At 55.6% G+C, this 24,504-nt stretch overlaps 2 protein-coding genes and 1 non-coding gene across 3 annotated transcripts; 1 reads left to right on the top strand and 2 right to left on the bottom strand.

Moving 5' to 3' along the window:
* Positions 1–268: 268 nt before the first annotated feature.
* LOC148649329 (U5 spliceosomal RNA) lies at positions 269–385 on the bottom strand. Its single transcript, XR_015926573.1, has one exon. It is a non-coding gene; the product is annotated as a U5 spliceosomal RNA (small nuclear RNA).
* Positions 386–2,224: 1,839 nt separating this feature from the next.
* mob4 (MOB family member 4, phocein) lies at positions 2,225–7,123 on the top strand. The gene is made up of 8 exons (XM_088605861.1): positions 2,225–2,376; positions 3,101–3,163; positions 4,331–4,431; positions 4,524–4,566; positions 4,674–4,760; positions 5,246–5,325; positions 6,235–6,346; positions 6,633–7,123. The coding sequence occupies exons 1-8, from the start codon at positions 2,317–2,319 to the stop codon at positions 6,762–6,764; spliced, it is 678 nt and encodes a 225-aa protein (XP_088461987.1). The 5' UTR covers positions 2,225–2,316; the 3' UTR covers positions 6,765–7,123.
* Positions 7,124–9,825: 2,702 nt separating this feature from the next.
* Positions 9,826–22,219, bottom strand: rftn2 (raftlin family member 2). Its single transcript, XM_088605860.1, has 9 exons — positions 20,854–22,219; positions 16,217–16,400; positions 15,766–15,874; positions 15,261–15,438; positions 14,487–14,705; positions 13,412–13,527; positions 13,178–13,281; positions 12,311–12,392; positions 9,826–11,861 (listed from the first exon to the last, which is right to left on the bottom strand). The coding sequence occupies exons 1-9, from the start codon at positions 20,990–20,992 to the stop codon at positions 11,661–11,663; spliced, it is 1,332 nt and encodes a 443-aa protein (XP_088461986.1). The 5' UTR covers positions 20,993–22,219; the 3' UTR covers positions 9,826–11,660.
* Between the last annotated feature and the right edge of the window lie 2,285 nt (positions 22,220–24,504).

The raw sequence follows: 24,504 nt of genomic DNA, 5'->3' as shown, positions 1-24,504 counted from the left end.
CAAACGTGGACAGGTGAGAGAGAGGTCAGAAATCATGGTCCATCCTTTCTCTAGTGATGGGGCAGCCACGATCTCTCCTGGCAAGGGCCAGGCACAAGTTGGGATACACCCTGCGCAGGTGCAATATATAAGTATTAAATCATATTTAACCCCATAATCATGAGATGCAAGAACTTTTGCTTGAGCTAAAACCCAGATGTGTGCTTTTGATAATATAATATAAAGTTCCCTTCATTATGTTCATATCTTATTTTTAACACAGCTGAGAAGCCCCGCCGTGAGGCAGGGCGATCAAAAAATTGGTTGAAACTCATATTGTTCCTCTCCACGGAAATCTTTAGTAAAAGGCGAAAGATTTATACGATCTGAAGAGAAACCAGAGTGTTATCGAGAAACTCGTGGGCAGGAAGAGGCCCCTCATCACAAGCGTCTCGCCCGGTCAGGGCTTCAAATTCACCTTTTCTTTTAGACTGTGCGCATAGTCAGCTGGTACATCAGTCAGAGGAAAGTGTTTTAAATTAAGAAAAATTGCTTGATTTGTAAGATATTTATTTCTCTTAAAACTCTTCTCCGGCTCCGAGCGAGGTGCACTGTGGGGGATTTATTCAGATGACGCCGTCAACGGCTCCGCGCCGATGACGTCACCCCTTTAGCGCGTGCCTTCACCCGCTGATGTCATACAAAATCCTACCGTGGGACCCGTGCAGGCGGCGCTGAGCTCGTCTCCAGTGAACCGCAGCCGAAACAAATCGCCTTGTCAGCTGTTCGAAGTTCATCTGTTAGCACTGTGGACTTCATGACTGATTTTCCATCGTTTAAAACCTAGTCGCATCCTCCTCTATGCAAAATCAGATCAATATTGGCATTCTGTTGGCTGTCTGCTTGATAACGGCACTGATTCATATCACCCTGCAGCTCACAGCTGGCAGCCCACTGAAGCTCAGCAGCTGTGAGCCTGGCCAGTACCAGGATGGGAGACCTCCTGGGAAAGTTGAGGATGGTGTTGGAAGAGAGTTTAGTGAGACCAGCAGGGAGTGCTCACCCTGTGGTCTGTGTGGGTCCTAATGCCTCAGTATAGTGAAGGAGACACTATATTGTAAAAAGGCGCTGTCCTTTAGATGAGTGTTGGGTGAGTAGTTATCCACAGTGTCCTGAACAAATTTCCCCTGGCCTTTACCCATCATGCCCTCCTAATAATCCCCATCTCTGAACTGGTTTCATCACTCTGTTCTCCTCCCCACTGAGAGCTGGTGTGTGGGGAGAGTACTGGTGCATCATCCAGGTGGGGCTGCACACTGGTGGGGGTGGAGGAGAGTCCCTATGACCTGTAAAGCGCTCTGAGTGGAGTCTCCAGAAAAGCGCTATAGAAGTGTAAGGATTATTATTATTTATTACCTTTGTACACGTTTAACACTGCAGCAGTTGTCACTTCATGCCAAGTTATCTATTTTTGTTCAAATATACATTAGTTGCATTTATCGTGTGTAGTACCACAGTGTAATTGTGGGTCACTGTCAGCATGTAGATTCACCATCCTCTTAGTGTCCCTTCGGTATCAATTTCAATTCAATTGGAGAAGCTTTAGTGGCATGAACAATTAATCAATCATTATTGCCAAAGCAATACAAATACAATCAATATGAAATCTTCAGACATTTACAGTATAGACGCATCCTAAGACATTTAAATACAAATCTGGAGCATTAGCATTACTCTCGGATTAGAGAAACATTCTTCCCTAAATTCAGATATCTAATCCCAGATTAACACACCTGCCAGAATCACAACGGGTCCCAATCCTACTGGGGGAGGGAGGAGGGAGCTCAATTGAACTGGCAGCCCAGTATGTGATCTCCTGTCCCAGCCTGAGGAACAGTGAGCCTGTCTCTCAAAAATGCTCCATATGTTTACAGTATATGTAAATATATGATGTTATGTCTTTTTTGTAAATGTCTGTAATATGTCTGTAGATTTTATTTTGCTTTTATTTTCTGTTTTGTTTCATGTGGATTTTTATTTGCTTTGGCAACACTGATTGTACCCATCGGCCACGCTAATAGAACACCTTGAATTGAATAGTGGGAGACAGGCTCACTGTTCCTCAGGCTGTGACAGGAGATCACATACTGGGCGGGCAGTTCAACTATGTTCCCTCCTCCCTCTCCCAGTAGGACTGGGAGTTGTTGCGATTCTGGCGGGGGTGGGAGTTCTGGGAATCGGAGTCTTTTGACGCGCCTGTGCGGCGGCGAGGGAGCCCCTAGCGGAAGGAAGCGGCACTGCAGCGGTGCGGGGGCTGCATCCGGGGATTGCGGCGAGATGGTCATGGCGGAGGGCGCAGCAGTGCTGAGGAGGAACCGGCCAGGGACGAAGGCGCAGGTGAGGGTCCGAGCCGCCGGACCGGACCGAGCCGGGCGGAGAGAGGGCGCACGCAGAGTGGGTGTCGTGCGCCGCGGTTCGGGCGGCGGGGAGGGGGCGGTGTTGAGCGCAGAGGTCCGCAGGACGGGTCGGGCCTGTCGTGTGTGCCAGGCAACAACAGTGAAGAGATCTCCCTGTCGGCGCTGCCGCGGAAAGACGCTGCCCCTTCGCGGTGTTTGGTCCCTTCTTGTGTGTGTAAGCGGGCCCGGCGGTGCTTCGTGCACGGTGCTGAGCTGTGAGGGACGGCGGGTGTCGGACCTGTGTGTGCGGGAGTCCAGTAGCAGCGACTCGTCTCCGGGTTGCGGGCCGGGGGTGTGTTCCCCAGTACAGGGTTTAAACCCAGCCCTTGACTGCCCAGCGGGTTGTTTTTATTGTGTGTGTTCAATTCCCAGCTGTTTGCGGTACTCGTGTCCCCACCGCCTCCCCCATGCTGCCACTTAAACACTTGGCAACGCGTGAGTCTTGACCGGTGACTGGATCGTTTTTCTCTCTCTCAGACTCTGCATTGAGCCTGTATTCCGTGACCGACACCGACAGCAGACGGCCCTGTCGCCAGTCGACTCTGACACAGAGCTGGGCTTTGTTGTGCGTCGGGGCTGCTCGGTCTTGCTTGTACTTGTGCGGCGTTTGAAAGCAGTTGACTCAGCCCCCTGTGGTCTGTCTGTCTGTCTGTCTGTCTCTGCAGGACTTTTATAACTGGCCTGATGAGTCTTTCGAGGAGATGGACAGCACACTGGCCGTACAGCAGGTAGGGTGATGGGGTGGGGAGGCCCTGAACCACATAAACACCAGCCGGTCCTGCTAAACCAGCACAAATCAGACTCAACCACATTGCAGCACAAAGCACGCGACCCTACCTAAACACAGCTCACACCGAAATGCTGCCAGGCCCTAGAAAGACACATACTTTGGCTGATTATCTGACCAGGGTATGACAAAGTACAGGCACAATGTCCACACCCTGGCCATTGACACTGGGGTACACAGACAGACAGGACTGTCCAGAGACGACAGGTTCAGTGACCACAGTCTGGTTAAAGAGACTGGACACAGGCAGACCTGACTCTCCAGAGAGGACAGGCTCAGTGACCACAGTCTGGTTATAGACCCTGGACACAGGCAGACCTGACTGTCCAGAGAGGACAGGCTCAGTGACCACAGTCTGGTTAAAGACACTTGACACAGGCAGACCTGACTGTCCAGAGAGGACAGGCTTAGTGCCCAGAGCCTGGACACAGACACTGGGCAACATGGTGACTGAGAGAGGACAGGCTCTGCTTCCAATGCCAGCAGGAAGAAGCGGAGCCAGAGATCCACTTTCTACTGCACTGTGAGAAATACTCCGGGATTTCCTAAAAATATACCTAATCAATCCCAGAATTCCCACACTTGCTGGAATTGGGTCAGTTATCAATCCCACTGAGGTAGGGAACTAAATAGAATTGCAGCCTAGTATGTGATCTCCTGTCACAGCCTGAGAGCCAGAGAGTGAGCCTCCCAGATAGTAGTATGTTCGTGTTCTAAATGTTTGAACATCTTTGCTAACTGTTATTGCTGTGGTGGCAGTGTAAGTCATCAGTCATGGTGATAGAGCTTTGGATTTGAATTTGATTGGGTGGACTGTGAGAATATAATAGAAGTACGGACAGGGAAGTGAAGGATGGGGATGGGGGTGCTCTGTTGTTACTGTGAAGAATTAAAAAGACTTCAATTCAACGACAAGGTCTCCTCCGAGAGCCTTGATTGTTACTGTTGAGGCCTTGAGCAGGAGCTGGAAAAGGAAGGGTGAAGATGGCACTGCTGGAATTCTTCTCGTTCCTTCTCTCCCCTCCCTTCATTTTCCCTCTCTCTCCCTCCCTTTTTTCCTTATCCTGTCTCTCCCCCACCCCTTGTCCACCCCTCCTCCCTCTCCCAGTATATCCAGCAGAATATCCGTTCGGACTGCTCCAACATCGACAAGATCCTAGAGCCTCCCGAGGGACAGGATGAGGGTGTGTGGAAATACGAACACCTCAGGTAACGCGCGCACACACACACCCCTTGTGCAGACACAAACACCGACACAAAGGCACGCCTCCCCAAGCTAATTGTGGTTCTCTGCGTTTCAGGCAGTTCTGCCTGGAGCTGAACGGGCTGGCTGTCAAACTGCAGGTACTGTGCGCCCATGCACGCCCGTGTCTGTCTCTGTCCCCCGTGGTGTGTGTTCAGTGACTCCCTGCGCTTGTGTGTGCTCACCTGCGCTCTCTCCCCCCCCGCAGAGTGAGTGCCACCCGGACACCTGCACCCAGATGACGGCCACAGAGCAGTGGATCTTCCTGTGTGCCGCTCACAAGACCCCCAAAGAGGTGAGGTTGCCGGGCCGCCAGCTTCCCTGCTCCACTGTGCCGGCTTTGCCCACCTGAGGCCCGGGCAAAGCGAGGGATTTAGCTGCCTGGACACGGAGTGGATTATGGGGTTTCATCTGTGCGTGTTTAATAACCGCACGAGGACGTCTCCATGGGACGGTAGTTTGGGAAGTGTTTTCTGGGACGTGGCTCGAGACGTCAAGTGGCTGAGGCGAAGGTTCAGGAACGGACAGGAATTCCTCCAGGATTCTCGTTTTCAGGTCTCAGTTCCTGGTTCCTAACTGAAACGAGATTTTCTGTAGTTGACGAAACTGACACAGCCTCACTGCTCTCTTGTGCGCACGTGCGTCGATGCCCCCAGCCGGTCGTCCTGAGCTCTGTCCAGTAAGCTGTCCAGCTCCCGATGATCAGATGAGTTTCTTATTGCATGACCTGGTGGTGACGTGTGTCAGTGCTGACCTGTCATGTCATGGACTGTTTTTCAGTGTCCGGCCATTGACTACACCAGGCACACGCTGGATGGAGCCGCCTGCCTGTTAAACAGCAACAAGTATTTCCCCAGCCGGTGAGTCCTTGCATCCGCTGACGTCCTCCCTCACATAGTGCACTGACGTCCACAGCGGCGTCACACTCCTGCTGATCCACACTGACGTCCACAGCGGCGTCACACTCCTGCTGATCCACACTGACGTCCACAGCGGCGTCACACTCCTGCTGATCCACACTGACGTCCACAGCGGCGTCACACTCCTGCTGATCCACACTGACGTCCACAGCGGCGTCACACTCCTGCTGGTCCACACTGACGTCCACAGCGGCATCACACTCCTGCTGGTCCACACTGACGTCCACAGCGGCATCACACTCCTGCTGGTCCACACTGACGTCCACAGCGGCATCACATTCCTGCTAGTCCACACTGACGTCCACAGCGGCATCACATTCCTGCTAGTCCACACTGACGTCCACAGCGGCATCACACTCCTGCTGGTCCACACTGACGTCCACAGCGGCATCACACTCCTGCTGGTCCACACTGACGCACCCAGCGACATCACTATCCTGCTAGTCCACACTGACATCCACAGCGGCATCACACTCCTTCTAGTCCACACTGACGCACCCAGCGGCATCACACTCCTGCTGGTCCACACTGACGTCCACAGCGGCATCACACTCCTGCTGGTCCACACTGACGTCCACAGCGGCATCACACTCCTGCTGGTCCACACTGACGCACCCAGCGACATCACTATCCTGCTAGTCCACACTGACGTCCACAGCGGCATCACACTCCTGCTGGTCCACACTGACGCACCCAGCGACATCACACTCCTGCTGGTCCACACTGACGCACCCAGCGACATCACACTCCTGCTGGTCCACACTGACGTACCCAGCGACATCACACTCCTGCTGTCCACACGGACGTCTGCACAGTGCTCAGCTGGCTAAGATCTGTCTGTCTGTGCAGGGTGAGCATTAAGGAGTCCTCGGTAGCGAAGCTGGGCTCCGTGTGCAGACGGATCTACAGGATATTCTCCCACGCCTACTTCCACCACCGCCAGATCTTCGACAAGTACGAGGTGAGGAGGGACTGACGACGGTCCCGTTGCCCTTGCAGAATCAGTCGTTAGAATAGATGCTTCCGTTTCACACAGAAGCCGACGCAAAAACCCTACTACCATTGCAGACATGCTATTCAGTTACTGTGTCAAGAAATGCAATTGGAAATAGAGATTTTTGGCACTTTTCTGGGTATAGAGGTCATCCAGCAGGTCCACAAACTCATCTCCTAGTGTCGCACTGTGCTTTAGATGTTAAGAGGTTCTGACTCTGCTTTTCTTTTTTCTCTCCCCGCTTGGAGTGTAGAACGAGACGTTCCTGTGCCACCGGTTCACGCGCTTCGTGATGAAGTACAACCTGATGTCGAAGGACAACCTGATCGTGCCCATCCTGGAGGAGGAGGTGCAGAGCGCCGCCTCTGGAGAGAGTGAGGCGTGAGGGCGGGGGGGCGCGGCTGGCACACTAAACACACACCTGCAGGCAGACAAGACACTCGCCCAGGCAGACAGACGCTGTCCTCCCTGTAGCTTTTCCCCCGGCTCTGGGTTCGATTCCTGTTCTCTCTCTCTGTCCTCCCTCCTCTGTCTCTCTGACTGCGGGGAGACGCGATGAATTCCTGACTTTCTGCATTATAAGTTATTCTCATTGTGTTCAAGAGGCTCTGTGTAAACACCACCCTGATTGTTGGGGCTGTTTTGATGGATTTTAATTTTTTTTTTTAATGAACTAAAAGTTTATTATTGTTGTTATTTTATCATTATATATCTGTTAATAAAAAAGGAATGAGTTACCCTGAATTTTGTCCTGGTGACTGAATTGAACTGGAGAACAGGAGGCTTTTCTATGTCATTGTGACAGAAAAGCTTGGAGTGATGTGATCTAGCTGTGGACAAATTGTGGGAGAGCTGGGAGATGGCATGCAGAACACAGAAGTCTGGATTAACAGAAACTAAAAGCCACCCAATGTAGGATTGGGAAGAGGACCTTTTTTGCAAAGTGTTAATGGTAATGAGGAACAAATACCCCACCCATACCACCCAGACTGAGGCAGCAGTTCAAGGACTGCTACTGAGGCTCTGGGATTGATATGCTGACAATGTGATGAGCCTAATGGTTTCGCCTGTACCTTTATGATTTTCCACATTTATTTCCCCATTCTTTTTTTTTGCCTCTCAAATTCAGTCTCCCTCTCAGCCCTAACCACTAGCCCACACTGCCTCCCTCTCTCTCTCCCAGTGCCTCAGCTCTCACCACTAGCCCACACTGCCTCCCTCTCTCTCTCCCAGTGCCTCAGCTCTAACCACTAGCCCACACTGCCTCCCTCTCTCTCTCCCAGTGCCTCAGCTCTAACCACTAGCCCACACTGCCTCCCTCCCTCTCTCCCAGTGCCTCAGCTCTCACCACTAGCCCACACTGCCTCCCTCTCTCTCTCCCAGTGCCTCAGCTCTCACCACTAGCCCACACTGCCTCCCTCTCTCTCTCTCCCAGTGCCTCAGCTCTCACCACTAGCCCACACTGCCTCCCTCTCTCTCTCTCCCAGTGCCTCAGCTCTCACCACTAGCCCACACTGCCTCCCTCTCTCTCTCCCAGTGCCTCAGCTCTCACCACTAGCCCACACTGCCTCCCTCTCTCTCTCCCAGTGCCTCAGCTCTAATCACTAGCCCACACTGCCTCCCCCTCTCTCTCCCAGTGCCTCAGCTCTAACCACTAGCCCACACTGCCTCCCTCTCTCTCTCCCAGTGCCTCAGCTCTAACCACTAGCCCACACTGCCTCCCTCTCTCTCTCCCAGTGCCTCAGCCCTAACCACTAGCCCACACTGCCTCCCTCTCTCTCTCCCAGTGCCTCAGCTCTCACCACTAGCCCACACTGCCTCCCTCTCTCTCTCCCAGTGCCTCAGCTCTAACCACTAGCCCACACTGCCTCCCTCTCTCTCTCCCAGTGCCTCAGCTCTAACCACTAGCCCACACTGCCTCCCTCCCTCTCTCCCAGTGCCTCAGCTCTCACCACTAGCCCACACTGCCTCCCTCTCTCTCTCCCAGTGCCTCAGCTCTCACCACTAGCCCACACTGCCTCCCTCTCTCTCTCTCCCAGTGCCTCAGCTCTCACCACTAGCCCACACTGCCTCCCTCTCTCTCTCTCCCAGTGCCTCAGCTCTCACCACTAGCCCACACTGCCTCCCTCTCTCTCTCCCAGTGCCTCAGCTCTCACCACTAGCCCACACTGCCTCCCTCTCTCTCTCCCAGTGCCTCAGCTCTAATCACTAGCCCACACTGCCTCCCCCTCTCTCTCCCAGTGCCTCAGCTCTAACCACTAGCCCACACTGCCTCCCTCTCTCTCTCCCAGTGCCTCAGCTCTAACCACTAGCCCACACTGCCTCCCTCTCTCTCTCCCAGTGCCTCAGCTCTAACCACTAGCCCACACTGCCTCCCTCTCTCTCTCCCAGTGCCTCAGCTCTAACCACTAGCCCACACTGCCTCCCTCTCTCTCTCCCAGTGCCTCAGCTCTAACCACTAGCCCACACTGCCTCCCTCTCTCTCTCCCAGTGCCTCAGCTCTAACCACTAGCCCACACTGCCTCCCTCCCTCTCTCCCAGTGCCTCAGCTCTAACCACTAGCCCACACTGCCTCCCTCTCTCTCTCCCAGTGCCTCAGCTCTAACCACTAGCCCACACTGCCTCCCTCTCTCTCTCCCAGTGCCTCAGCTCTAACCACTAGCCCACACTGCCTCCCTCTCTCTCTCCCAGTGCCTCAGCTCTCACCACTAGTCCACACTGCCTCCCTCTCTCTCTCCCAGTGCCTCAACTCTAACCACTAGCCCACACTGCCTCCCTCTCTCTCTCCCAGTGCCTCAGCTCTAATCACTAGCCCACACTGCCTCCCCCTCTCTCTCCCAGTGCCTCAGCTCTAACCACTAGCCCACACTGCCTCCCTCTCTCTCTCCCAGTGCCTCAGCTCTAACCACTAGCCCACACTGCCTCCCTCTCTCTCTCCCAGTGCCTCAGCTCTAACCACTAGCCCACACTGCCTCCCTCTCTCTCTCCCAGTGCCTCAGCTCTAACCACTAGCCCACACTGCCTCCCTCTCTCTCTCCCAGTGCCTCAGCTCTAACCACTAGCCCACACTGCCTCCCTCTCTCTCTCCCAGTGCCTCAGCTCTAACCACTAGCCCACACTGCCTCCCTCCCTCTCTCCCAGTGCCTCAGCTCTAACCACTAGCCCACACTGCCTCCCTCTCTCTCTCCCAGTGCCTCAGCTCTAACCACTAGCCCACACTGCCTCCCTCTCTCTCTCCCAGTGCCTCAGCTCTAACCACTAGCCCACACTGTCTCCCCCTCTCTCTCTCCCAGTGCCTCAGCTCTAACCACTAGCCCACACTGCCTCCCTCTCTCTCCCAGTGCCTCAGCTCTAACCACTAGCCCACACTGCCTCCCTCTCTCTCTCCCAGTGCCTGTTCTAACTGTATCAAACCCCCTTTCAAGAAAAGGATACACCAGATCAAATTTAAAGGGCTAAAAAGTTTATTAAAAATGACAAATTAGAAAAAAACATCACTTGGAATAAACATATATGTTACAGCAATTAAAAGTTACAATACTGATGCATCAGGTCCTTAATACTGCTCAATGATGGTCCGTTTGAAAAACACCGGTCCCATGCATTTGTGGAGTATAAAAAAAACAGAAAATTACAATACCTTGTCCAGCATCTTATTTCTAATCATACAATGTATTCAGGATTTTGCACTGCATCCTCTTCCTTTCTCCCAGTAAAAGATTCTGTAAACAGAAGGTCTCCATGACTGTCAGTTTAAATGTCCATTTCTTCAGGAAGCCGAAGGGTCATTGCTGCGTGTGGTGTGTTAAGAACACACGTGGTGCCCCAGCTCTAGTCCAGCTGTGCGCCCCGAGAGGCCTCTTCAGGGTGGGGGGGGGAACACAGAGAGTCAGGGCTCAGCAGAGAGGGAGAGAGCGTGCCCACCTGCGTAGCTTCTCCTTGTCTGTATGCCCATGAGAGAGAACGTCTGCAGGTCTTATCTGTCCACAGAGGCGGCGAGTGTGGGCTGTGGCTCCAGGAAATGTGAGTGTGTGTGTGTGTGTGCGCGTGTGCGTGTGCGTGTGCGTGGAACACACACCCAGGAGGTGAGGACTCAGGGACTGTGCCTGTGGATGAAGACGTGGTTCAGGTGCAGAACAATAACAGTACCCAGCCATGTTCCTGAAGCCAAGTCCTCCTACAATCGACAGCCTGATGGCCTAGGATGGAAGAAGGCGCCGGGAACAAAGTGTCTCTCCTTCATTCGTGATGTGCTCTGCGTGCAAACCAGGTGTGCCAGGTGCCCAGTTTTAGAAGACTTTTAAAATAAAGCTGGTTGAGGAAGTAACTGGGGATCATAACTGGGCAGGGGGCGGCATGGGGAGTCTTTCTGAAATCACCCGCACAGTTCAGCACAGCTGCCCCCGACCTCTTCCACTTCTCTCTGTAACAAGTAGGAGTGTGCCGATACCCCTACACTAACTACAAACAGGGTTAAACAAAGTGGGGTCACACTCAGTGAAGCCGGGGAGCTCCGGCCCCTAGGCCCCAAGGCAGGGGCAGTCTGGGGTACTAATTACAAACAGGGTTAAACAAAGTGGGGTCACACTCAGTGAAGCCGGGTAGCTCCGGCCCCAAGGCCCCAAGGCAGGGGCAGTCTGGGGTACTAATTACAAACAGGGTTAAACAAAGTGGGGTCACACCGATCAGAGTTGAGGTGCCCTGACCCCACGGCAGGGGGGGTGTGGGGCACAGCTGAGGAAGACTACAGTGATCACACACACTCCCACCCAGTATCTAGGTCCGACTCCGGGGTCTTCGTCATTTTGTTCCTTCTGAGCTCCTAAGGGCATAATTGAACTCATTACCTGCTTAAACGCTGGACATTGTAACGAGGACAGTGAAAGCTGCCTGTCCCCTGGGCGGATCTCGCGGGGAGCTGTGCGCCGCGGGCGATCGCTTCACGGCCAGAGGAAAGCACAGCTCCTCTGTGCGTCCGTGTGAGTGTCAGGCAGGCTGTGCACCTTCTCCTCTTTCCTTAGCGCCGCTGGAGGGAACCTTTGAACGACCTGCTCTTCCAGACGCACTTCAGCATCACGGCTGCCGCCGCCCCCTCCGAAAATGCCGTGCCGACATCGTGCAGGTCAGTCCCGGCAGGCTAACCCTCCGGAGAGCGCCCCCTGCCTGTACTGCGGGTGACAGCATGGGGCACAGGCGAGGGACTGGGGGCTCCCGGGGTGTCTCCATCTGTCAGCACGTTCGTGTTGGGGGGGGAGGAAGAAGAGGGTGGGTGGGGGAGGGGTCACATACAGGTTACCTGCGCCACCCCCTCGTCCTGCTCGAAGCCCCCTTCTTCCAGCTCCGTGAGGACACTGGGGTAACCCCCTCCGAACCCCGGGAATCCTCCTGTGACTCCGGAGCAGGGAGAGAGGTCCTCCGCCTGCAGCGCCCCGTCTCCGGGGCTCATCGGCTGGGCAGACGCCTCGCTGCAGGGAGAGCCGGCCTGAGAGGGAGGGAAGAGGTCAGTAAAATAAAACAGGTTTTTTTCCCCACTATTTTCCAGCAGCAATATCTGGAACAGCCAGTAGATGGCAGTATCGCCTATAGTGCGCCACCGGAGTTGGGCTTTGTGATTGGCTGTGCACTGTCCTGCTCTCTCCCTCCCTTGTAGTTTCCAGCTGGGCTGTACTGAAACTGCATTTAATCCTTTACCTTCCTACATACCATTCTAGAAACTCTTCCCAAGATCAGATGAAAGCTATTCACACGAGTCTATTTCTAATGCCAGTGATTCCTAATGCGAACTGTTCCAATCCAATCCACTACAACCTGTCTTCTGATTATCTGAAGCGCTTTAGTCCTCTATTGCAGATTTATTGTATCTGTTCCCCTCCACCCCCCACTGACCCGACTGATGTTTACTTTACCACTGGGTTGATGTCTGGCTCGTACCTGGGGCCGCCGTGGAGGGGGCTCGGAGCACCTGACGGGTCTCTGCAGGAAGACCACCTGCTTGGTAGCCAGGTTCCCCTCACTGCAACAACACGACATGTTGTATGGAGTGCGTCATAATGGGCGCAGTGTGAGCCGCTGTCTGTGCGCGCAGTGTGAGCCGCTGTCTGTGCGCGCAGTGTGAGCTGGGCGCAGTGTGAGCCGCTGTCTGTGCGCGCAGTGTGAGCCGCTGTCTGTGCGCGCAGTGTGAGCTGGGCGCAGTGTGAGCCGCTGTCTGTGCGCGCAGTGTGAGCCGCTGTCTGTGCGCGCAGTGTGAGCTGGGCGCAGTGTGAGCTGGGTGCAGTGTGAGCCGCTGTCTGTGCGCGCAGTGTGAGCCGCTGTCTGTGCGCGCAGTGTGAGCCGCTGTCTGTGCGCGCAGTGTGAGCTGGGCGCAGTGTGAGCCGCTGTCTGTGCGCGCAGTGTGAGCCGCTGTCTGTGCGCGCAGTGTGAGCCGCTGTCTGTGCGCGCAGTGTGAGCTGGGCGCAGTGTGAGCCGCTGTCTGTGCGCGCAGTGTGAGCCGCTGTCTGTGCGCGCAGTGTGAGCCGCTGTCTGTGCGCGCAGTGTGAGCCGCTGTCTGTGCGCGCAGTGTGAGCCGCTGTCTGTGCGCGCAGTGTGAGCTGGGCGCAGTGTGAGCCGCTGTCTGTGCGCGCAGTGTGAGCTGGGTGCAGAGTGAGCCGCTGTCTGTGCGCGCAGTGTGAGCTGGGCGCAGTGTGAGCCGCTGTCTGTGCGCGCAGTGTGAGCCGCTGTCTGTGCGCGCAGTGTGAGCCGGGTGCAGAGTGAGCTGCTCTTGGCAAGGGCATTGGGACCTGCAGTCCGGAGGATCCATACCTGTCGTGCCGGATGATGGGAGTGGGCAGCACACAGGTGAGCAGCCAGCCGAACTCTGCCAGCGTGTGGATCAGGGGCCCATAGTCTGCCTTCACCTCTGACCCCTGGGCAGGAGAATTCAACACAGAGACATGTGCAGGAGCCCGTCTCACACAGACAAGGCTGTGGTTTGTTGGATTTGCAAGAGGAAAGAGATGTGACAGGTGGTGGTGAAGGAGCTCTCCAGTGACTCACCTCGATGACCGTCCACTGCTCCACCACGATGGTGTCGTTGGCCACTGGGGGCGTGAGGCTGGGGCCCGGCTCCTCGTACACAAACAGCCCCTCCAGCGAGCGTGGCACAGGCTCTCCTGACACGCGACAACAGCGCACTTGTTAACCGCTTGACAGCACTGAGCTGCAACTTACTGCAGCAGCACAGCTGTCCCAGTGCCTCTCCTGGGGTGTGTGTGTGTGTGTGTGTGTGTGTGTGTGTGTGTCTCTGTACCTTGTCGTACAACTGTCGGCATGTGTGTGTGTGCCAGGATCTGCGCCACCTCATCTGTGCCTCTCCTGGTGTGTCTGCACATCTACAATGTGGTGATAAAGTAAGTATACCCCCTTTCGATTTTAATGGATTAACCTACTAAGACGTATTTGACCTTCACCTAGTCTTCCCCATGTCCTAATATAGATAAAACTGACCTCATTTGACTAACACACAATTCCACATCTTTTTCACCACGCTGTATGTAATTCTGTGCGTCTGTGATTCCTCCTCGTGTTTCCTGGCTCTCTGTGGGCACGACCCCTATGAGCCAGCGCCAATGGCAGCTCTAAACAGGAAGTGAGGTCACTGGGGCTGGCTGGGGCGATATAATTAGTAACAGGAGGGGAAGAGAGCAGGGAGCAGGCTGGGGTGGGGTAGGAGGAGGAGAGGGGGGAGAGGGAAAGAGGGCTGGGTGGGCGGAGTGTGAAACGGGGGCACAGAGAAGCAACAGAAGCAAGACGAAAGGCGCAGGATACAGAGAGGAGAGGGAGACAGAGGCAGGAAACAGACACAGCAGCCTCCCCACTTCTCCCTGGCTGCTGACAGCGAGCAATGATTTCACGATACTGTATGTTTAGCTTCACAGGGCAGCAGCTAGTGTGACATTTAGCTCTGCTGCCTCCAAGCATTTGAGTCCCGGGTTCCAGTTCCCGATTCCACAATGGGGTGCCCCCTGTGTGGAGTCTGCATGTTTCTCTGGGTCAGGGCTAGATGGGCTTGTGAACAAGGTGTCTGACGCTATGGGCACTGGGGCAGTGGCAAATGCGATTGGACCGTCACCTCTTGGGGTGTCCCAGTACACGAAGGAGTCCACCAAGGACCAGCCCTTGCGGTAGTAGGCAGCGGTCAGCTCAAGCCAGTCAGCCTCCAGTGCACTGACCGTCTGGCCCTTGCGGGACACCCGCATGGACAGCGCCCCCTGGTGGTAGGAGCAGGGCAGGGCAGGTGGCGAGCCCAAGCCGGGGGCCCAGGAGTGGAACAAAACCAGCAGCCGCAGATCTGAGAAGGAAGCAGAGACGAGCCAAGAGAGAGAGTGAAGGAAGGGAGGTGTCATGTTAACCATGACGCATGTACAGCACTTATTACACAGGAGGGGGCTGTCTTCAGCCTCCACTGGAGCGCAGCCTGACCTGGGTGACCCACAGCAGCCTGCTGGGGTCAGTGAGCTGGCTCATCTGAAACAGGACACCGTGAGGCTCTGGGATCCTGACTGTGAGCAAGGTGCCATATATCCATCCCCTGTCTCTGCTATTTGCTACACCTTGACATATGTATGGATATATTATGCTATTGTGTTTTCCAAAGTTATGCAGGTGTGGGAGAGCAGACCAAGTTCTTGCATCTTGGGTGCGATTTGGGACTGGGGCTCCTTCTGTGTGGAGTCTGCAGGTTCCCCCCCACAGGTACATGGATTTTCACCCAGAAACCTCCCGCTCGTGCTGGGATGGGCGCAGGGCTGCTCGCCGATGCTGGATGGATGATGCTGACGCTGAACTCTGCGCTGTTTTAACATCAACACTGCGAACTCCGCAGTGTTACTTTTTCCTCACTCACCCTGGCTGCAGGCTGGGCCATCCTCCTCCAGCCCCCCCTCGCCCAGCCGGGCGTGGGCGGGGCTCCTGCTGCCCCCCCGGGGACTCGAGGCCCCCCCGTTACAGCTGCGCCCCCCGCCTCCTCCCTGCTGCAGCACGGAGCCCAGGAAGCGCACCCCGAGCCGGGCGCTGCGGTTCACCTGCGGGGAGGGAGGGAGACACGCGCCGGTCAGGAGGCGCACGCGGGATCTCCCATCAGGCACAGCGCCTAGGGCCTACGAGGCAGGGAAACACGAGCCGGAACAACATGCTTGTGATCAGCTCTAGGCGCTCCAGATCAATAATCCGACGCTCTCCAGCGGCTGTTCTAGAAACCAGGAGTATCGAAGTGATGCTCGCTCGACTCGCACCGGAACAGTTTGAAGTGCGTCACGTCAATCGACGTTCCCCCCCCCCCTCTTTCTGCACATTCGGGAGCGAAAGTGCCCGGCGCCTACGGGCACCACAGTCCGGCCCCGGTCACTGACCCTGTCGATGAGCTCCGTCACGCTGTCGCTGGTCAGGGCGTCTCCAGGCAGGGGCCACTCCTCCACCAGCAGCTGGGGGGCGCCGGTAGCCCGGGGGCCGGCCTGCTTGCTGGGAGAGGGACAGGGATTGGGGAGCACAGAGAGGGAAGGGGGGAGGAGGAATGGAGAATGCTTCTCTGTGACTCGGCGCTTTCCAGTACAGCACTACAGATCGCAGATCGTCACTAATCGGCAGATCCCCGACACGTTAAAATGAAACACCCGCTGAGACCTCACCTCTGTCTGTCTAACATTCTGTGCCCCGTGTCCAATACTAAGCATTACCTTTCTGTATGAGCATCTCTGTCAGGTCCTGCAGGATATCACTGTGGTGTTTGTGCCAGCTCCGTGTTAAGCACGGTGTTGTGCTGTAGCTGCACACACAGGCGGCGGTGACTGACAGGGGGGTTACCTGGTATGGGGGCGCGCCAGCACGGCCCGGTACAGCAGGCTGAGGGGCAGGGGCCGGGAGCGCCCCACAGACAGGATGATGGGGTGCAGCGCAGCCAGGTGGAACCCCTCTCTGTAGTGGGGCTGCAGGGCACCGGGTAGCTCACACAGAGAACTCAAACACTGCACTGAGGGACGGCTGGAGCCTGGGAGAGAGACAGGGAGAGGAGGAGGGGAGAGAGGGAGAGGAGAGGAGTGACAGAAGGAGAGGAGCAGAGGAGAGACAGGGAGAGGAGGAGGGGAGAGAGGGAGAGGAGCGACAGAAGGAGAGGAGCAGAGGAGAGACAGGGAGAGGAGGAGGGGAGAGAGGGAGAGGAGCGACAGAAGGAGAGGAGCAGAGGAGAGACAGGGAGAGGAGGAGGGGAGAGAGGGAGAGGAGCGACAGAAGGAGAGGAGCAGAGGAGAGACAGGGAGAGGAGGAGGGGAGAGAGGGAGAGGAGCAGAGGAGAGACAGGGAGAGGAGGAGGGAGAGAGGAGAGGAGCGACAGAAGGAGAGGAGCAGAGGAGAGACAGGGAGAGGAGGAGGGGAGAGACAGGGAGAGGAGCGACAGAAGGAGAGGAGCAAAGGAGAGACAGGGAGAGGAGGAGGGGAGAGACAGGGAGAGGAGCAGAGGAGAGACAGGGAGAGGAGGAGGGGAGTGACAGAAGGAGAGGAGCAGGGGATAGAGGAAAAGGAGATGAGGGAGAGAGGAGAGGAGTGACAGAAGGAGAGGAGCAGGGGAGAGGAGTAACAGAAGGAGAGGAGCAGGGGAGAGAGGGAAAGGAGGAGTGAGAGAGAAGAGGAGTGACAGAAGGAGAGGAGCAGGGGGGAGAGGGAAAGGAGGAGTGAGAGAGAAGAGAGGAGAACCAGAGGGAAAGGAGCAGAGAGGAGTACATCAGTAAATGATCTGCAAGTAACCTGTTTTTCCCCTCTGTGTGAGCTGTGGATGTCCTAGCAACAGCCTCCCGGCCACAGCGTGGTTCCCTCCCCCCCCCGGCAGCAGGACTCATGCCCACCCCACCCCCACCCCCACATACCAGAGCGCCTGTGGCTTCCTGTGCCCACAAAGGAGCTGCTGTTTCATACACACAGGCTGGCACGCTGCCCCCTTCACACCGAGACACCCCGAAACTCGCCCCCTCTCACGCCAGCTCCCGCGACAAAAACAGCCCCGCCGTCGCGCAGCCTCCCGAGGACAAACAGCACGGCGGAGGGGCAGCCCAGGAACACCGGCTCTCCTTAACCCCTCTCGGGCCGCAGCGCGCACACAGCCGGGGGGGGAGGAGGAGGAGGTGAGGGGCAGTGCGGGAGAGGAAGAAAAATCTCATCAGAAATGATGGAACGGCGGTAAAGCAGCACCGCCTGATGGGCGCCTGCAGGCAGTGGTTATGAAGGGGTGCTGCGCAGTTACAGGGGCTCGGGGTGACTGTGCGAGTGCTGTTTAATGACCATCTGTGGGTGGATCTAATCTTATATTTGTTTTTACTTGTACTGATTGCAGGCTTTTTGTAAGTGTGTGTAAAACATAGCTGCTTGGATGTGAAACAGCCGACTGAGAAACCAGACAGTAAAGTATTTCCATACCATACCGTAGAGCCCCCCCCTGCACCCTGGCTGGTTTCCACAGCCCATGTGCCTCGGCAAAATGCCCTTTTCTGCCCCCTCTTTCTGCCCCCCGGAGCCCCGAGGTGCAATTCGCAAGGAGATCTCAGCAGCGCGCCTCTCCTCTCTCCCCCTGCCCTCACGCTGCCCGGCCCGGAGGCCGCAGGGTCCGATCCGGATTCTAGTTTATCGGGCATGGGCTCGGTGGCCCGGTGCCGGCCGAGCGGACCACGCCGGCCCAGGAGACGCCTGGACTTTCGAGACGGGGAAAAGATCGCAAGGCAAAAGGATCCGAGCAGGAGGTCTGGGGGAGCAGGTTCCCGTATCCCAGCACCGCGGGGGTTAACATCCTGCGTCGGCGGGCTCCGAACCTGCCTGGGCTTTCCCTCTCCTCGGGGATTCATTTATTGAAAGGAGAGGAAAACGGATTCACTGATGGGAACCTTAATCCCCACACTGGGATTAACATCTGCGGATTACAACTCAGTGGCACATGTGGCCCTGTGGTGCCCTCCGACTTCAAAGGCTCAGAGGCGAAGAAAAATATTCTGTGTATTTCACTTCTCTCACGAACCCACATCTGTCTGTCTCGCAGGTGGGTGATCTCTCTGTCTGGCATGTATGAGGATTTATTTCCTCCTAACAATTCAGGGCATCAGAAAGCAGAAGTGGGCTTCGTGCAGCTAGCAGGACGATCAGCGAGGCAGGCTGTAATTTCACTGACCCCTTGGATCATCCCAGCAACGTCCTTTAGAGCTCAGGATTATTCTGACAGCACACAGGTCTCGTACATCCAGCAGACACCACCCAGCGGATGAGCCCTCTGTCCCCTCGCCCGCTGGGCAGCGGTGACACAGGCTGTAGGGGTCGTGCATTTCTAGCTTTATTTTCCTTTATCTAGACTGATCTCCAGGGTAACTGCATCTCCCCGCACCCCACCAGCCCCGAGAGTTTCTGCACCGTCCACATCAGCAGGCCGATTAAAAATTCAGCCCGTCGTCCGCTAGGACCAATTCCATTTTTTTCTTCTAAATCGCTGTTGTGTCTCTCGGGAGGGAACATGAAACAAAAGAAGAGACCAGGAAGGACCAGAGGGATATATTCCTGGGACAGGAAGCCCACAGAATTGCTCTGCGAGCCGCTGTGCTCAGACACAAGCCCCCTTAGCCTGCCCACAGAAGAGCAGGGGACACAGTGGACAGCACACCTGCCAGACAAGCCAGGTGTGGTCAGTGATGAGTATCGTACTCATTTAGCCCGAAGATTTAAGGAGCTACAGTAAATGGCAACACGTCCCCATTCTGCTTCATGCTGTATTGCTGTCTAGAAGAAATTCAATGATATCTCTATGTGGACTCAAGAAAATGAACAGGACACCTCATTTTGCCAACCTGCTGTTACTGCGAGTGAGTTTGATATAGCTTGGCTGTGCCGTCTCTTTCTCCAGCTCCTCACACTCACTTCCACACGTTACTTTTATAGACCCTCTTTCTGCTAATGCGCCCCGCGACCCAGCCTTAACTGTAACCCCCAACCCTCGTCTTCTCACTAACCCCAGTGGTGCAGAACGCAGGCTGACCTTGACCACACAGCCCAGGAGGCCCAGCGTCTGCTGTTCCTCTTCGTGCTGCGAGACTGCAAGGGCATGGCAGCGCACCGAGAACTGAGAACAGGAGGCGCTCCTTTACCCAAAGGGTGGCGGGAGAGTGGAACAAGCCGGGCGTCTCTCAAGGAACCAGGATCTGGATGAAATCCTGGGATCAATAACCAAGTACCGAACAGGCCAGATATCAGTGTTCTCAGGAAACCCAGGAAGTCCAGGGTGCGTATGAAGAGCCACTTTCAGAGTCAGTACAAGAGGTGCACAAGAGAGAATCTTTGAGGTGAAAGGCGCTATATAAACGCAAGAGGTCTTTGTTACCACACCTGCTGCTGCCCTCTGCCCCACAGTGGAAATGCTCAGCCCAGAGCACCATCGCCTGGGAACCACAGGCCTGTGGAGCCAGTATTCAGTCCCGCTGGGGGGCTGAGCTCCCCCTCGTGTGGAGGAAATACTATCCGGGACAGGCCTGTGTGTGTGACGGGTCAGGTATCGATTTCTCCCCTCCGATAACGGCCAGGACTGCGACACCTCCCTGGAGGAGATCTTGGCCCTTGATTTCAAGCTGCACAACTCGGTGGCTTCTCCGCGGCCGGCCTTGTCCTCTTGTCCCTCTCCCGGAGAGGACTGGGGGCGGCACGTGTGCAGCTGCAGCCCTGGGGGTCCAAACTCAATCTCTTCCCGAACAGAACAGGGTACCGTACTCGTGTGCGAGAGGCCTGTGCACATCACCGGGTGTGTGTGTGTGTGTGTGGTCCCATCAGTGTGATCTCTCTCTCTCTGCGGGAAAGCCGCACGCACACAACCTCAGCTGACCTATTTCTGGGTTCTAGGAGAAGGCTGTCTGCTCCGTCGCTGCCCGATAAAAGAGGGCATGTTTCCTCTGCAGCCCCCCCAGTCCCACCGTCTCTCCCTGCCCTCCCCCCCCCTCCTCACCACACACCGACCCCTCTGCCGGTGCTCGCGCCGAGCGGGGAACCCCGGGGAGAGGGCGAGACTGCGCGAGCGGTCTGCTGCCATCATTCCTGTCGCGTTAGTAAGCGCTGGGTGCCGAGAAAAAGACCACAGTAAAAAAAAAAAACAGGAAATGAAACGCAGTCAATCGTCGTTCCTGGAGTTTTTTTTTCTTTCCCAAAAAAGGAGAACTAGACTGGCGTCTCTTTCAGGACAGAATTACCCGGTGATCACTTAGCTAACAGGATCTTCGACTCCCGAAACCACACCGTGAGAGACCAGTCCACACGGAAGCGCACGGCTTTACATGATCGCAACAGGACAAAACGACGGAGTTTGAATGAGCAGAGAAAGTTTGTTTGTTTGCGGTCAAAAGAATCAGAATTACCCCCCATCCACCCACCCACCCAGCAATAAGCCATGAGCTGCGGTCGGCGTCCGGCTCTCGGAGAGCCGCCCCTACCTTCCAGGCTGAAGTCCAGCAGCACGTACTCGTACGCGCTGTCCGTGCGGGTCTCCACCTGCGGTCTCTTCAGGGATGAGTAGATCTTGCCGGGGCTGCTGTCCTCCGGCTCCTCCAGCTTCCTGAGCCCGCAGCCCATGGCGGCGCGACGGGTCCCCTTCGCCGAGCCTAGCGGGCTGACCTCTCCATCACCAGCGCCGGCGGCGGAATCCGAGCTGCGGGCGTCCGAGAGGCGAGAGCGGGGGGGCCCACCTCCGTCTTAGCACCGGGAGCGATGGTAAAGAGCCCGGGGAGTCGACAATCTTTTTTTTTTTTTTAGGAGGAGGAGGAGGGTTTTTCCAAGTACGCTCGACAGAACTGAAACTTCTGCACAACAAAACCTTGCCTTTTGCTGCTGTGCGTGCCACGTCAGTCCCGACCCTTAAAAGACAAACACCCCAAAAGCTCCGAGAACAGAGGCTGCTACTTCTCCAAAACGTCCCCTTACCGCGAGAAGGCGAGAAATGAACACTACTTTGCAGCGCATCACGGGACTCTCCTAAAAGAAAGAAACAACACACAAAAAAATCTGCCACAGTCCCTCCCAGCCACGACTGCTTCCGAAAATAAACCCGGTTCGGTTCCGTGTGCCCCGGCTCCTCGCGAAAACCCGATAGCGGCGGCCGGGGGGAGGGAGGGACGGTGTGGGAGAAGCGAGTGTTACTTCTCTGAGTGGTCCGGGAAGCGGGCCACACCGAGGGGTGGAGGCAGCGCCTGCGCCGGCTCGGACACTCAAAAGGGGGCTGACGGACAGTCGGCCTTGCGCGTTTACTTCCAGGCAGGAAATCGGCCCTTTTCCGAGGAAACGGATAGGGTCTGATCGGGGGGGCAGCGACATAACTGATCCGACAGTTCAGGAGCGCGAACTGGGTGGGCCGCACTGCGTGTCTGTGAAGCGGGTCCGCTTCGGGTTTGTATACGAGCTCCCCGTTCGTATAAACAATCCTTAGCTCTTTTATTTTTTATTTTTTTTTTTTTAGGGCCGGCCCCCTGCCCCAGCCGAAATTCGAGCTAAAACACAAAGGTGTCAAGAGTTCAAAGGGACTGCAGTGGAGAGGGTCACCAGCTTTGAGATCCTGGGGGTTCACACCTCAGAGGACTTCAGCTGGACCCACCACGCCAACAAACACCGTGGTCGAGACAGCAGGGCAGCGCCTGTTCTTTCTCCGCAGGCTGAAGAGGTTCGGCAGGCCCTCGCATATCCAGGCCAGCTCCTACAGGTGCGCTATGGAGAGCATCCCGACTGGCTGCATCACTGCCTGGTGTGGGAGCTGCTCGGCCCGGGGTCGCAGAGCCCTGCAGAGGGGGGTGCAGTCAGCGCAGCTCATCGCCGGCTGTGAGCTACCAAGCATCCAGGTGATCTACTCAGCTAGATGTCTGAAGAAGGCCAGGTCTATTCTCAAGGACCCCAGTCATCCCAGTCATCCCAGTCACAAACTGTTTTCCCTCCTACTGTCCGGAAAACGGTACCAAAGCATTCGGTCCAAGTCCAACAGACTACGGAACAGCTTCTACCTCCAGGCAATAAGACTGCTAAACAGCCAACCTGCAGCTCCTTTACCAATCACCTGTAATGGCTACATGGACACACAATTCTCACTATATTCAGCATAGCTGCACTACATGTATATATTGCACACACCATGGACACATAACAGCTCTACTTACATTGAGTTTTATTCAATTTCAAAAATGTCACCTCAATTTTGTGATTTTTGTGTTTTTGTGATTCTTGTCATTTTTGTGAGCTCGCAGATGAAGACATTGCATTGCCAGCAACTACTGCTGCACGCCGGATTGTTGTGCACTTGATAAATAAACTTTGATTTGATTTGTTCGGATCAATGTGGTGATCTAGGTTACTGGCGTCCTTTCGGCCCCTGCATGCTCATGGCCGACCCATCTCACTGGCAGTGCTCAAGCTACAGTGCTGCAGTGGCACAGACAAGCTGGACAACTGCAGTCCTACTGTCTGTATCCCTCTCAGAGTCCACCCTCAGTGCACTGGGCCAGCCTGTCTCACTGGCAGTGCTGCAGTGGCACAGACAAGCTGGACAACTGCAGTCCTACTGTCTGTATCCCTCTCAGAGTCCACCCTCAGTGCACTGGGCCAGCCTGTCTCACTGGCAGTGCTGCAGTGGCACAGACAAGCTGGACAACTGCAGTCCTACTGTCTGTATCCCTCTCAGAGTCCACCCTCAGTGCACTGGGCCAGCCTGTCTCACTGGCAGTGCTGCAGTGGCACAGGTGACTGGCACAGACAAGCTGGACAACTGCAGTCCAGGAAGTGACCAAGAGATGAGGGGGACGGGGTTTATAGCGCAGTGTAGTGGCCGAGGCTCTGGAATCCGGACTAGAGGGTTGTGGGTTCAAATCCTAGTAGGCACACTGCTGTGGAGCCCTTACACTAGGTGCTTCTGTCACTAGTCAAACTGCTCTGGTATCTTCTTCGCTGTGTGCAATGAGCACACTCCCCGTCATCACTAAACACGAATATACTATAGCCTTAAATACAGAATAAACAGGGTTTGGAAGGATAGTGTCCTTCTATAAAAAGTAGTTTGGGGGACCGTGCATCATTCTCACCAGCCACTGCCAACTCACTGTTTTAATGTAGCACCTTTCATAAAAGGCTATTGACAATAGAACAGCTTAACGCACACAGCACAGTAACACAGCACATCCAAACCTTTTAATCAGTTTTAACTACCCTGTTTATAATGAAGCAACATCCTTTTTCACTTGATTATGCACACCTTGTATTATCTCATCAGTGACATCAGCTGGTACTACCTCGGCAACCCGGTTCAACACTGTTTCAGCAGCAGATGGAGAAAAAAGGATTTCGGTCTTTCTCTCTACACAGAAACTGGCATCCGGCTCGCTTCGCAAATTTTTCCGTCTACTTGCACGAAAACTGTAAAACTGTGGCAGTTATTCTTTCCGGGGCACGGGGGCAGGGAATAAAATCATCCCGCTGACCAGAGACGTCAGTCTTTACACCATCATGTGCTCGGTCCTGGTGCCGGCTGGCAACGAGCTGGTCCGGAGTACAACGCAATCCTGCCCCTTGGGGTCAAACCTCACCCTGCCGCCCAGCCAGCTGCCCCCTGCCAAGTGTGCAAGGGTGAGGTGCTGAGGCCCCTCCCGCCAGCGCTAATCCTCACCTCCCCCCCCGGCCGATTTTTTCCCATGGCATTCCTGAAGAGTTGCATCGTCTAGGAGCTCTGAACAGACCTGCTTTATCCCCGTTTCCCAGGAACTCTCCGAGCACTAGCAACACGGCCTGCGCCCACGGGGGGGAAGGGGCGACACCATTGCGAGCGGCCCCTTCAGACAGTTTTACACACAGCTCTGCTTTGTGCAGAAGGCCGTCCCTGCCGCTGGAGACGCAGGCCACTGCGTGAGCAGGTCTCTCTCTATCCCGGAGACCGGGAGGATCTTAGAAAGGTTTAAATTCCTTGTAGAAGTACCCAGGGTGAATCTCCAAGCCTTCCCCCTCCGCTACTGGGCTTTGCTGCGCAAGAGAGACGAGGTGTCCGCGCAGCCGCAAGCCGGCGCTGGGAGGAAGAGGCTCCTTTTGTCGCCGTGCGTGGGGACTCGACCTGTGAT

This window comes from Lepisosteus platostomus, chromosome 14, assembly GCF_059453375.1.
Source record: "Lepisosteus platostomus isolate fLepPlt1 chromosome 14, fLepPlt1.hap1, whole genome shotgun sequence".
NCBI classification, from domain to species: domain Eukaryota; kingdom Metazoa; phylum Chordata; class Actinopteri; order Semionotiformes; family Lepisosteidae; genus Lepisosteus; species Lepisosteus platostomus.
This window is presented reverse-complemented; position numbering and strand designations above follow the sequence as displayed.